This window comes from Odocoileus virginianus, chromosome 9 (genome assembly GCF_023699985.2).
Source record: "Odocoileus virginianus isolate 20LAN1187 ecotype Illinois chromosome 9, Ovbor_1.2, whole genome shotgun sequence".
Classification (NCBI taxonomy): Eukaryota; Metazoa; Chordata; class Mammalia; order Artiodactyla; family Cervidae; genus Odocoileus; species Odocoileus virginianus.
In genome coordinates this window covers 55,279,442-55,291,649 of record NC_069682.1, presented here as the reverse complement: position 1 = coordinate 55,291,649, position 12,208 = coordinate 55,279,442, and the positions used below count along the sequence as shown (strand labels likewise).

General features: G+C 49.5%; 1 protein-coding gene across 1 annotated transcript; it reads left to right on the top strand.

The window, feature by feature from the left end:
• Positions 1-1,195: 1,195 nt before the first annotated feature.
• On the top strand, positions 1,196-11,968 carry FAM210B (family with sequence similarity 210 member B). The gene is made up of 3 exons (XM_020905230.2): positions 1,196-1,462; positions 9,160-9,335; positions 9,557-11,968. Exons 1-3 carry the CDS (start codon positions 1,277-1,279, stop codon positions 9,771-9,773), a joined length of 579 nt encoding a protein of 192 aa, XP_020760889.2. The 5' UTR covers positions 1,196-1,276; the 3' UTR covers positions 9,774-11,968.
• The last annotated feature ends 240 nt before the right edge of the window (positions 11,969-12,208 follow it).

Below are 12,208 nucleotides of genomic sequence, written 5' to 3'. Positions count from 1 at the left end.
TATAATTTTCCTTTGCAGCTAGGTTTCTGGATACTAATTTCCTTCTGCTAACTGGATGCACTCATAAAATATTTTGAAGGCAGAGGCATCCTCCTGTGGCTTGGGTTGTTTGCTGCTGGTTAACAAGTTGGCAGAGATGTGGGGTTTTCTACAGCAGAATCCAGGTGTCCCGTTGCCAGCCCATGAGTGTGGACAGTTAGTGGTGACAGAAGCCTCAGCCTGACCCTGCCTTCTCGTGTCCAGTGGCCTGTTTTGTGGAAGGAAGCTGCAGTGGCATCTTTCTGATCCTGGGGTCACTGTCTCTGGCAATGTGCTCTAAAATTCATTCTTTTCGCTAGCTTGCCCCTGACACTCACCTTCCCGCTGGTGTTGCTCTAACCAGAGTCTTTCCTGAGGACCCAGTCTAATGTCCACTCCTCCAGCTTTTCCAGTGGTTTTCCAAGCAACAATTCTCCGTGCTATTTTTACCCCCTGCTTAAAAATAGCAAAGATCTAGAAACACTTTGGATCCTTGAAGTGAAGTATGAAGTCACTCAGTCGTGTCCAACTCTGCGACCCCATGGACTGTAGTCCACCAGGCTCCTCTGTCCATGGGATTCTCCAGGCAAGAATACTGGAGTGGGTTGCCATTTCCTTCTCCAGGGGATCTTCCCAACCCAGGGATCGAACCTGGGTCTCCCGCATTGCAGGCAGACGCTTTATTCTCTGAGTGCTACCAGGGGGTCAGGCAGGAGAAGAGGATGAGGATAAGAGGCCTCGGGGAAGGCTTCGTTTCTGTAAGCCTCAGTTTCTTCTTCTGCAGAATGGAGACCAAAGATTAGTATCTTTATTGCAGTTAGCAGTCGAAAACTGTTGTAGATTGCAGTTTCTAAAGATGGTCACGACAATATTTCCCACTCCACAAAACCTGCCACCTTGCCACTTCCCATCAAGTCGGAGGAATCTAACCCCTTCACTCTTGAATCTGGGCTGGGCTGGCCTCCGACATGATGAGTCAAGGTCCTAGGGGCTGGAATTAACCCGGTGTCAGACAGAGCTCGCGTCTCCAGCCCTCTCATTGGGTACTGGGTTCCAGCTCCCGCCCCGCCCACTCCGCGCGCGGCTCCAGCCCCGCCCTCGCCGCTCTGGCTGCAGCGGGGGGTAGGTGGGCGGGGCCTAGGACGGGGCACGACTCCGGCTCCGCCCCGCCGCTCGGGGCTCTGGCTCCCGCCGGCCCCGCCCAACGCGCCGCTTCCCCTGCGGTCTGCTGCTAGGGCAGCGCCCGGCTCTGCGCACCATGGCTGGGCTGCTGGCGCTGCTGAGTCCCGCGGGCCGGGTGGGCGCCCGGGTTCGGTGCCGCCCCACCTGGCTCCTGGGCGCCGCTGCCCCCTGTGTCCCGCCGCCGGTGTTCCTGCCGCGGCTCGGGCCCGGGCCGGACGCCCAGCTGCTGCGCGCCGCCCGCGGGAACTACCAGGGCCGCCAGGTAAGCCTCCCCACCCCCACCCGGATCCCCGGGCGCCCAGATAGCGGGTCCACCTGAGAGCTTTACACGCGCAAATGCTGAGACCGAGCACCTCCAGGTCCCCAGACCCCAAATCTCTTCAAACCAAGGAAGCGATCTCCCAGTTAACAGCCGGGGAAACTGAGGCTCAGGGGGGCGTGGCGAATGCCCAAGGTCACAGCCTCCAAGGGATCCCAGGTGCCCAAAGCTGGGCCTGCGCTGTGGTGGCGGCCGAGAGTATTGGAGGTGGGGCTGGACTTGGTATCGACGTTGTCATCCGGCGCTTAGAGTTGTTCCCTTTGAAGTCACGCTGGGGCCCATGGCTGGGCTGAGGAGGAAGGCTCGGTGGGTGCTGCTGTCTCTAACACCACCAGCACCACCACCTGCCGCCGCACCCCCCACCCCCACCCCCGTTCTTGCTGCCGCTCCCTTTTTATCTAACTTCGAGAGCAGGCCTCCCAGTCAAACTGCGGGCGAGACTCGCGCCTGAAACGCAGGGTTACTTCTTTGTGTATGTCTTCACTTGCCTTCTATGCATGGTAAGTGAAAACTGGTTTTCATTCAGAATGCAAATGCAGACTGCTCCTTTCTGTAAATATGTTTCAGTTTGATTTTGAAGTGGGTCTCCTTAAAGAAAACAGGTGGTGAGCAGTGCCTTCTGGAGATGCAGAACTCAGTTGGAAGGAGCAGTGCCTGGAGCTTTGCCGCTCTGGTCCAGCCTGCCTGCGTCCACTCACATGGGTTGCTGTCTCACCCTGTGCTCAAGGTCTCTGAGGCCTGGTTGCTGACCTTTCAGGGGGCTAAAAATAACACCTTCCCAATAATAGTTTGGGGGACCATTCCATGAGCTGATGCAGGCCTGAGCATGGTGCCACTGGGAGCCAGTGCTTCTTGAATGTTCCATAGGCCTTTGACTCATGACCTTACCATGCCTCCACCACAGATGGAGAAACTTCCTTCTCTGCCTTGTGCTGGGCCATCTGGCAGGCAGTAGATCTTGTCTTTGCCTCCTGAGCCCAGCTTGGGGATCTTCACATGTCTAGCACCCTCTGCATACACCCAGCTGTCTCCTGGTGATTCTCCATACATCAGCCTTGCTGTCCCTTCCTCCTGGAAGCCTCCCCTGACCACCAGTGATGCCTTGGATGTCTCTACTGGCCTCTCCTCAGCCTCGTGGTAGTACATCTTCTATGCTTTCCTTATATGGAGTGTCCCCCTGATTTGATCGTCTGTCTTGTTAGCCTGGCACTGTGTAGGGGTGTGTGTGTGTGTGTGTGTGTATGTGTATGTATGTTTGCTGCCCTCCCCCCGTCCCCAACCCCAGCTACCACTGCTGTATTTATTAAAGTAAGGAGGCTGTATGAGAAGAGTCGAGAAGTTTTGAGGAATGAGCCAGAAATCTTGCTTAAAAGGTCAGATTGTTAATAGTGACACCTGTTTTTATTCATGCGGTAAATAATATTGATAAACACTATATTGTGTTTACTTTGCAATAGGCACTGTTCTGAGTACTTTGAAAATATCAATTCATGTAATCCTCACAACAACCCTGAGACATAAGCCCAGAGAGGTTGAGTAACTCTCTGAGAAACACAGTGATTACCTGTCAGAACTGGGATCCAAACCAGTCTGGTTCCAAGGCTTTTGCTCTTAAGAACTGTTCTTCACTTCTTTGTGAGTGCTGCTCTGGGTTGGCACTGATCTGACTCGCTGAAAGGCAGCATGTGAGGGGGAACTGGGAGATGAGGAGAACGCTGGGGCTCAGAGAGCCAAGTCATCTGCAAGTATATGAAAGCACTTCTATCTAAAAAACAGACACCAGGGGAGGTACGAAGTTATTTGCAACCAGGGCAGCAACTAAGAATGTATCACAGGTTTTTAAGGTGACATCTCAGCAAGAAATGAATGAAAGATTCCTATTCCTTGCAGGTCACCTCTTCATAAATTCCTTTTATTTTAACCTCTTTCATCTCCTCCAGGCTTAGGAAGAAAAATACATGACTCACAATGATCAAAGAGATTTCCAAAATAAAAGGAAGTAAATTATCCATGTTGAAAAAAAAAAATCTAACTCTAGAAAGTTAAAAACTAACCTTGGCACCAGCAACAGGAAATTGCCCATGTGTCTGAATATTTTGTCCCTCCTGTTGTCTGGCAATAGATACTTGTTATTCTGTAGCTGGAAGTCTGGCTGCCTTTTTATTTTTCTTTTTTGGCCAAAAGGCCATTTGCCAAAATAGAGGTTGCACAGAAGAGGAAGGGAGAGAGAGAGAGTGGCAGCTCCGCCCCGTCCTGTGAGTGGACAGATGGGGCGGAATGAGGTTCTGTCAGGCCAAGTGTCGGGGTGGGAATGAAAAGGGCTTCCACCCATCGTCATCCGCCCCAGGACACGGTTGGGCTCTGGGAGCCATCCTATCAGCGCCCGGCAGCCCTCCCATCTGGGGCACTTCCTCCGCAGCCAAAAGGCGGGTGGGGACCTGTTTATCAGAAAGAGCCTGAGCTCCCAGCGGCCATTCCGGCTGGTGGATGTCGGAGAACTGGGAGCATGGGTTCTGGCCCAACAAAGGAAACTGAAGACAGTTTTCCTTCTCCCCTGCAGAGTCCTGAAGTTCTGAAACAGACTCTTCCTCTAGGAATGTTCAACTCCTGGGGCACAAGAAGGGGAGTCTGTAGTGCAGAAGCCAGTCTGGGCACCGCCAGCCAGCTCGCAGCTTCACCCCAAAGCTCCGGTCTCCCATCTGTCAAAGTAGAAGTGACAGAGGTACCCGCATCATGAGGTCGTGAGGGTTTTTATAAAACCTTTAAAGTGCTAAGCTCGGTGGCTGGCTCAACAGAAGTGGCCTCTCCTGAGGACACTCGTGGTTTTCCTAAAACCGTTCAAAACATGACAGGCTTTCCTGCCTATCAGAATCAGTCTCTGGGACCCCATAAATGGATACTGGCTCAGCGGTAAAGAATCCGCCTGCAATGCAGGAGGCCTAGGATTTGATACCTAGGTCAGAAAGATCTCCTGGAGGAGAAAACGGCAACCCGCTCCAGTATTCTTGCCTGGAGAACCCATGGACAGAGAAGCCTGGCAAGCTACAGTCCATGGGGTCGCAGAAGTCAGACATAACTGAGTGACTAAACCACACACCACCACCCCTTTTTTTAAGTGTCTGTTTTCATAAGTCTGAAAACCCCCGCAGAAGTCAAAGCTAAAGGCTGTGAGAAAATACAATTCATCCTCACCCTTAAGGCCTTAACACTTAATTCCCAGGGACAGAACAGCCTTTAATGGTACTGAAATTTAATTCCAGGGTGAAAGCTTCCAAGTTGGGGGGGGGGGGCGGCGCGCAGGCGCACGTGCGCGCACACGTGTGTGTGTGTGTGTGTGTGTGTGTGTGTGTGTGTTTTTCAGTCCTAACTGCAGTTTGGGAACAAAAGAGATGCTCTTTCAATTGGGAGGTAGTGAAAAGACTCTTAACTCATAAATCTGAGTTTTGTACCAGCTTTTGGGAGAAGAGGGGCAAATGAGTAGCTGTTGCGTATGATTATAAATCAAGGATGACTCTGGGCAAATTTTGTTTTCTTTTGGCTGCATGACTTGAAGGATCTTAGTTCCCCAACCAGGGATTAAGCCCTCCCCCTCAGCAGTAAAAGCAAGGTGTCCTAACCCCTGGGACGCCAGGGAAGTCCCAATTCTGAGCAAGTTTCAATCCAAGACTGAATTCCACCGCCTCATTGCCGTGCCCAGAATGTGGCTCTTCACTGAGCCTTCCTTCCTTCCCCTGGGGACAGTAAGATGGCCTGCTTTTGTACCTTATCTTCCACAAACGTGCAGCATATACACTTTATCATTCTGGCATCTGACCCAGAGCCAGGCCCTCCTGTCCTGCGTGAAGCCAGGGTGAGAGCCTGCCCCAGAGGTTACCAGGCACAACACCCCCAGACACAGCGGACATTCTTTGTAGAGCAAAAATGTGCTATGGCTCCTAGCTTAGCCCGCAGGCTAAATTTTAGAATCCGTACTTTGTATTTCAGTTGAATCAAATTCTACTTCATAAAAAGGAATGAAGTTGGATACCTGCTACAATGTGTATGACCCTTGAAAACATGATGATAAGTGGAAAAAGCTGTGGTAGTCTGTTCAGGCTGCTCTAACAAAAATACCATAGACTGGGCGACTTAAGGGCTTCCCAGGTGGTGCTAGTGGTAAAGAACCCGGCTGCCAGTGGAGGAGACATAAGAGATAGGGATTCAATCCCTGGGTTGGGGAGACCCCCTGGAGGAGGGCATGGCAACCCACTCCAATATTCTTGCCTGGCGAATCCCAGGGCCAGTGGAACCTGGCAGGTTACAGACCATAGGGTCACAAAGAATCAGACACGACTGAAGTGACTGAGCGTGCAAGCACAGGTGGCTTAAACAGCAAACATTCATTTCTCACAGCCCAGGAAGCTGGAAACCCAAGGTCAAGACACACAGATTCAGTGTCTGGTGAGGGTGTGCTTCCTGGTTCATTGCCAACTGTCTTCTGTCCTCTTGTCATGTCCTCACATGTTAGAAGGGATAAGGTAGCCCTCTGGGGTCTATTTTATAAGAGCCCTGATTGCATTCATGAGGGCTTCGCTCTCCTGACCTAGTCACCTCCCACCTCCAAATACCATCAGGGTGGGGATTCGGTTTCATTGTATGAACTTGGTGGAGGGGAGGCGAGTTCCACAAACATTCAGTCTGTAGCGGAAGCCAGTCACAAAAGGCCCGTGTTGCATGATCCTATTCACAATAAAAACAACCAGAATGGGCAAATCCATAGACAGAAAGGAGCTTGGGGTCTCCATTCCCTGCTGGCAAGATGGAGGGGAGGGGAATGGGGAGTAACTGAAGATCAAGTGGCGAAAATCTTCCAGAATTAGACCCTGGTGATGACTGCACAATGGCAGACACACGTGAACCATGCAACTGTATACTTCAAACGCTAAGGTGGACTTAACGGTTTGTAATTTCCATGTGGGCAAAACCATTTCCAAAGTGGATAGGTCCCTCCCTGGGGAGGAAGAGGAAATGCATGATGAAGTCAGGATGGAGGGAAATGCACAGGAACCATAGGCTGAGGGGCTCTTGGTTTTAAAGAGAGCAGTCCAGGAAGGCCTCCCTGCAGTGGTGCTGGATAAAGATCTGGAGGCAGTGCCATGAGGCTATCTGGGGGAAAAGTTCCTGGCAGATGGAGCAGCAGATGCCAGGGCCTGTCGGGCCTGGCCTGTCCTCCTTAAAGCAGCAAAGAAGCTAGGCGGCTGGAATGGGAAGCAGGAAGGAGAAGGGTGGGGGGGAGGGGGGTTGGTGTCTGGAGGGTCAGGGGGGCTAGTGCACAGACTACTTTAGCTTCCAGGAGGCCTCTGAGGTGGGGCGGTGCTGTAATCCCACCTTGGATTTCACAGGTTCTCTCTGGCCACTTTGTTGAGGGGTCAAAGGTGGGATTGGGGGACAGCTGGGAGGAAGCCATCGCAGTCACCCAGGGGTGAGGCGAGAAGCTTGGGCCAGGGTGATAGGAATGTTGGGTGGGGAGTGGAGGGGAGGGGAAGTGGGTTGAGTTTGGACCTGGTGGGGTCGGCCGATGGCTGGTCGTCGGGTGTGAACAGGGGAGTCAGTGACTCGGGTTTCAGGCAGAGCATCCAGGAGGATGAGGTTTGCCGAAACAGGGACAGCTGTGACCTGAAGAGGAGCGCGTGGGTGGGAGTGGGTCAGGAACTCGTCCAGACGTGTTGTGGATGTATGACCGTGGACATCACGGCCAAGGCAGATGCGCCAGCTTTGAGTTAGGGAGACACACATCTGGGTCACCACCCGAGGTGAGGTGTCAGCAGGGCCCAGCTGATGTCATGCGGGGGTTTGGACCACTTCTTGCTCCCAGTGCCCTCCGTTGGACACACGGGGTGACCAGAGAGGAAACCCGGCGGCCACCTATGCCTCCAGAGCAGGGCGGGGCTGGGAGGACAGCTGCCTCGTTCGATTTGGAGGCTTCTCCTCTGGATATCTGGGTATCCAGATATTAATTTCATTCCTGGGGTCTCCGTGATGCATGTCATTGTCCCTACCCCCCAACCCCTGCCTTGCCAGCTTTTGAGGTATGCCTGCACCCCCGCATGTTCTAAAAATATAAGGAAATGGCCTCCGCTTCAAAGTCCATAACCGGAGCTGACTGACCCAGATCCTGTCCTTGAGAAGAGCTCTGTGAGGTCTGTCGTGAGAGCTGAAGCAATCCTTTGATGAAAAAGCACTCTCCACGTGGAGGAGGAGTTTTGTCTTTTTAATCCAATATTGTTGTTTTTGTTTCTCTTAAACTTTCCAGGCCTTGTAGATGCTCAATAAATGTTAATGGACACCCTACACAGTAAATAATTTCTCTGTAAACCCCCAATGCTGCATTTATGGCCTGGGAACTAGCCCTCCCTCTTTATCCATTCAGATCTCAGGGGTAAATCTTGATTCCAAAAGTAAATATATCATAGCTTCTGCTGTCATTTATTTCACACCCACTGTCTTGTAGAGTCTAGCGTGGTTGTCATGTGCATAAGACAACACCCATTTGTTTTCTTACAGTCAAGGAGGTCAGAAGCCCATGAGGTCTCATGGGGGCTACACTCAGTGCATCAGCGGGGCTGGGTCCTTCCAACTGCTCTGGTGGTGGTGGTATAGTCCCTAAGTCATGTCTGACTCTTGTGACGCCATGGACTCTATGTAGCCCACCAGGCTTCTCTCTGTCTATGAGATTTTCCAGGCAAGAATATTGGGTTGCCATTTCCTTCTCCGGAGGATCTTCCTGACCCAGGGATTGAACCTGGGTCTTCTGCATTGCAGGCAGATTCTTTACTATCTGAGTCACCAGGAAAGTCATTTCCTGTCTTTTCCAGCTTCTAGAGGTGTCTGCATCCCTTGGCTTGGCCCTTTCCTCCATCTTCAGAGGGAGTAGCACCAACCTCTGCACATCTGACTCTGCTTCTGTCTTCATGTCATCTTCTCTGACCCTGCTGTCTCCCTCCCTCCACTTACAAGGACCCTTGTGATCACATTGGTCCCACTCAGAAGACCCAGGATGATTTGCCCATCTTAGGATCCTTAACTGAATCCTACTTGCAAAACCCTTTTGCCACATAAGGTCACATATTCACAGGTTCCGGGGACTAGGAATTTGACATCTTTGGGGCCATCGTTTTGCCCATCACATGTGGTACCCAGCCCTTCAGTGCACTCAGTGGCGTAGCGGGCATTTGCCTCAGCTGATGGAGAAGGCAGTGGCAACCCACTCCAGTACTCTTGCCTGGAAAATCCCATGGATGGAGGAGCCTGGTGGGCTGCAGTCCATGGGGTCGCTAAGAGTCGGACACGACTGAGTGACTTCACTTTCACTTTTCACTTTCATGCATTGGAGAAGGAAATGACAACCCACTCCAGTGTTGCTGCCTGGAGAATCCCAGGGACGGCCGGGCCTGGTGGGCTGCCGTCTATGGGGTTGCACAGAGTCAGACACGACTGACGCAACTTAGCAGCAGCAGCAGCAGATGAAGAAAGAGAGGAACTCATCTCTCATTACAAGAAAGAGCAGAATATCTGTGATTCTGAAGGTGGTGATGTGGTGATGACCACTTACATCCTTGCTCCTGCCCTCAAGTGTCTCCCTTTCTTTGGTTTGTGTGCAGGACCCCAGCAAAATCACTGCAACCACAGGCAGCAATATCAAGGGCACAGAGGAGAAAAAGCTAAGCAAGTCGCAGCAGCTGAAAAAGATTTTTCAAGAATATGGTGCCGTGGGAGTGTCACTGCACATTGGAATCTCATTAATCTCCTTGGGAATGTTTTACATGGTTATTTCAAGGTAAGATTGGGACAGTAATAGGTATTTGTTTTTTGCTATCATGTAAGTCTTTGGGAATAAGAACTTTCTTCCTAAGACTTAGTATTCATCTAGCTACTTTTATTACATTTTAAAAAAACACTGTAAATCTCAGAGCCAAATTGAGTGCTTAACTTAGTCCCTTGCTGTAGTAAATATCTTTTGTGTTTCTGTGTTTGTCTGTCTGCCTCTCTCCCCTCCAGTGGTGTGGACATGTCAACCGTCCTGCTTAAACTCGGCTTTAAAGAATCACTGGTCCAATCGAAAATGGCAGCCGGCACAAGCACCTTTGTGGTGGCCTATGCCATCCACAAGCTGTTCGCACCCGTGAGGATCAGTATTACCTTAGTTTCTGTGCCCTTGATTGTCAGATACTTTCGGAAAGTGGGAATTTTTAAACCTCCAGCAGCAAAGCCTTGATGAACTCTTCAACTGTGGGCCTGAAAACCTATTTCTTTTAAATGACACATGCTAGATTGGTTTTAGAATGTAGGTTTTGTGGTGGGTGGGTAGCAGGGGCTAATTGTTGCATTCTCATGAATAGGATTTACTTTTGCCAGCAAAAATTCAGGGTTTCAAATCATTGTAGTTTTTCTGCTTTAAAGTTTGGATAATGCTATTCATCACAGGGCTTGTCTGCATACTCAAAAAATGTCAGCAGACCACCACCAATGAGTTGTCATCTCAGACAAAACTGTCAGCCAGGAAATGTTCCTTCCAGAAGACCGTTGGTGAGGGTCTGCCTGCAAGAGCCTCAGGGGTTCCTCTTTGCTCAAATTCTTAAAGGGTAGTGATTCATTACGCTGATTTTTAAAATTCCCCTTCCTCCTGTACTTGTCAGGCTGCCTGCAGTTTAATATGCAATACTGTGCAAAACGGAGTCCAGTGCTACAATTAATGGAGCAGAATTGAGGACTTCCAAACGTGTCATCAGGATCTAAGTTAGCATCAACACTTTGACATTCATTACACTTGTTTGGGGAAAAGGAACAAATAAGTATTTCTGGTATGTTTTATTGATTCCCAAACATCTTCAAATCTGGACAAGTAGAGCCTGCCTCAGCTGGTTTTTCGCAAATTTCATTAAAGTAGGTCAGAGTCATTTGTCTCTTTAGGTAAAAAATGGAAACTTTGCCCAATTGTAATGGCATCAGTTGGCTCTGCTGCATATATACAGAAAGCTGAGACAGTCTTGACCTAACTCACCCTGTCTCAGACTTCAGACATTCCAGAGTCACTGTCACAATGTTTACACTGAGTTGCTACTTCTGTTTTTTAATTGAGTTAAAATTATGTGTATAAAAAAAGATTTTGTGTCACTAAAAAGGAAAGTTACTAGCAGCTGCTGTAAATAAGGCAACTACAAAATATATAATACAGTAATAATACAAGCGGGGGAGGGATGGAGCCAGTTTACCAGATAAAGGGGGTGTGACCTGAGACCCCACAGTCTCTGTTAGGGACATTTAAGAATAGAAATCGAAAAAAAAAAAAAAGAATAGAAATCGAAGCACACACAGTCAAATTGAGACTTTCTCTGCAGAATAGTCAGAAGCAGGCAACAGAGAAGGAATGTCTTCTGGTAGGCTTCAGCGTCCCTGACAGCTGCCCCCTCCAGGCCAGGTTCCTGCAGGGCACCTGCTCCAAACCCAGGAACCCCACTGTAACTGGTCTGTCCCTCTGCCATGGATGAGGGGTTGTGTTTATCTTTCTGGCTCCCAGATTTTATTTTAGTTTTTTGGTTTGATTAACTACACTTTTGACAATCAGAAAACTAAAGCAACTGTAAACTGATCATCCTGGTTTTACTGAGCTCTGACTATTGACATTTTCCCAGTTAGACCTTAGTAATCCACATCAATCAGTTATTTCAGTTAACTTTTAAAAGTATCTTCATGGGACAGAGTCTCCAGTTGCAAGATCTTTAAAGTGTATCAGATGTTTTCTCCCCTTTTAAAGCAATTAGCCCATTGCCAAGAAGTTTTAGCCATTTAAAGTTGGAACTGTCTTTCTGGGGTCTAATTCCAAGGACCATGGACACAGTAGAACAAAATGAAGATGCCAGTGCTAGGTAATTCCTTGTGAGGGCAGGACCAGCACTTCTGTGTTGCTGTCTCTATGGGAACAGTTAGCTTTGGGCTCCTAACCACCTTCCACATCGGCCTCCCTACCCATTCAGATCCTGAGTAATGCCTATGCAAAAAAGCCCGCAGGGATTCCTCCAAGTTTAAGGGCTTAAATCTCAAACTTTGATTCTGTGTTTGGAGAAATGAGAGTGGACTGAAAGGGCAAGCAATAAATTATCATACCAAATAGCCATAGCGTTCACTTCTAAGCCCCAACGCCACTCCACTCCTGTGGCCAGTGGTCAAAACAGAAAAGAGTAACTAGAGGAGAGAAAGTCAAAGGATCAGGGAACTAGAGCATTATGTGAATTCACCAGCAAGATGTACAGATCGCTTGTATTTACCTTGTTTTTATGGAACTAGGGGAATAGAACTGATGATCTATTTTAGAAATGTAAGCCATTGTTCACCTCTAATTTTTTAATCTGACAAAATGAGCAACTTAAGTTCCACGAAACAAATAAACATCTTTGTAAAGTTTGTGCAGAACCTGTTACTCCTCTTGTGGTAAGCCAATCACCGCTGCCAGTGACAACCCAGCACTGCGTGTGACTAGTTTGCTAATGCAGCCCCATTACAGTGAGCTCTTTTCTGGGCCTGTGTGGGATTGTCTGGGGGAAATGTGGCTTAGCTAATAGCCCTGGTAGGGTTAGTCATGTCATGTTGACCGCCACTGGCGTAGATGGATGAACTACTTTGGGATATAAAGCTCAAGACTATGGGAACTGG

Excerpts from the sequence above, each read along its gene's own strand:
- FAM210B (XM_020905230.2), top strand. The coding sequence starts at position 1,277 with ATGGCTGGGCTGCTGGCGCTGCTGAGTCCCGCGGGCCGGGTGGGCGCC. Across the intron at positions 1,463-9,159 it reads GGAACTACCAGGGCCGCCAG|GACCCCAGCAAAATCACTGC; the intron begins GTAAGCCTCCCC and ends GTTTGTGTGCAG. Across the intron at positions 9,336-9,556 it reads TTTTACATGGTTATTTCAAG|TGGTGTGGACATGTCAACCG; the intron begins GTAAGATTGGGA and ends TCTCCCCTCCAG.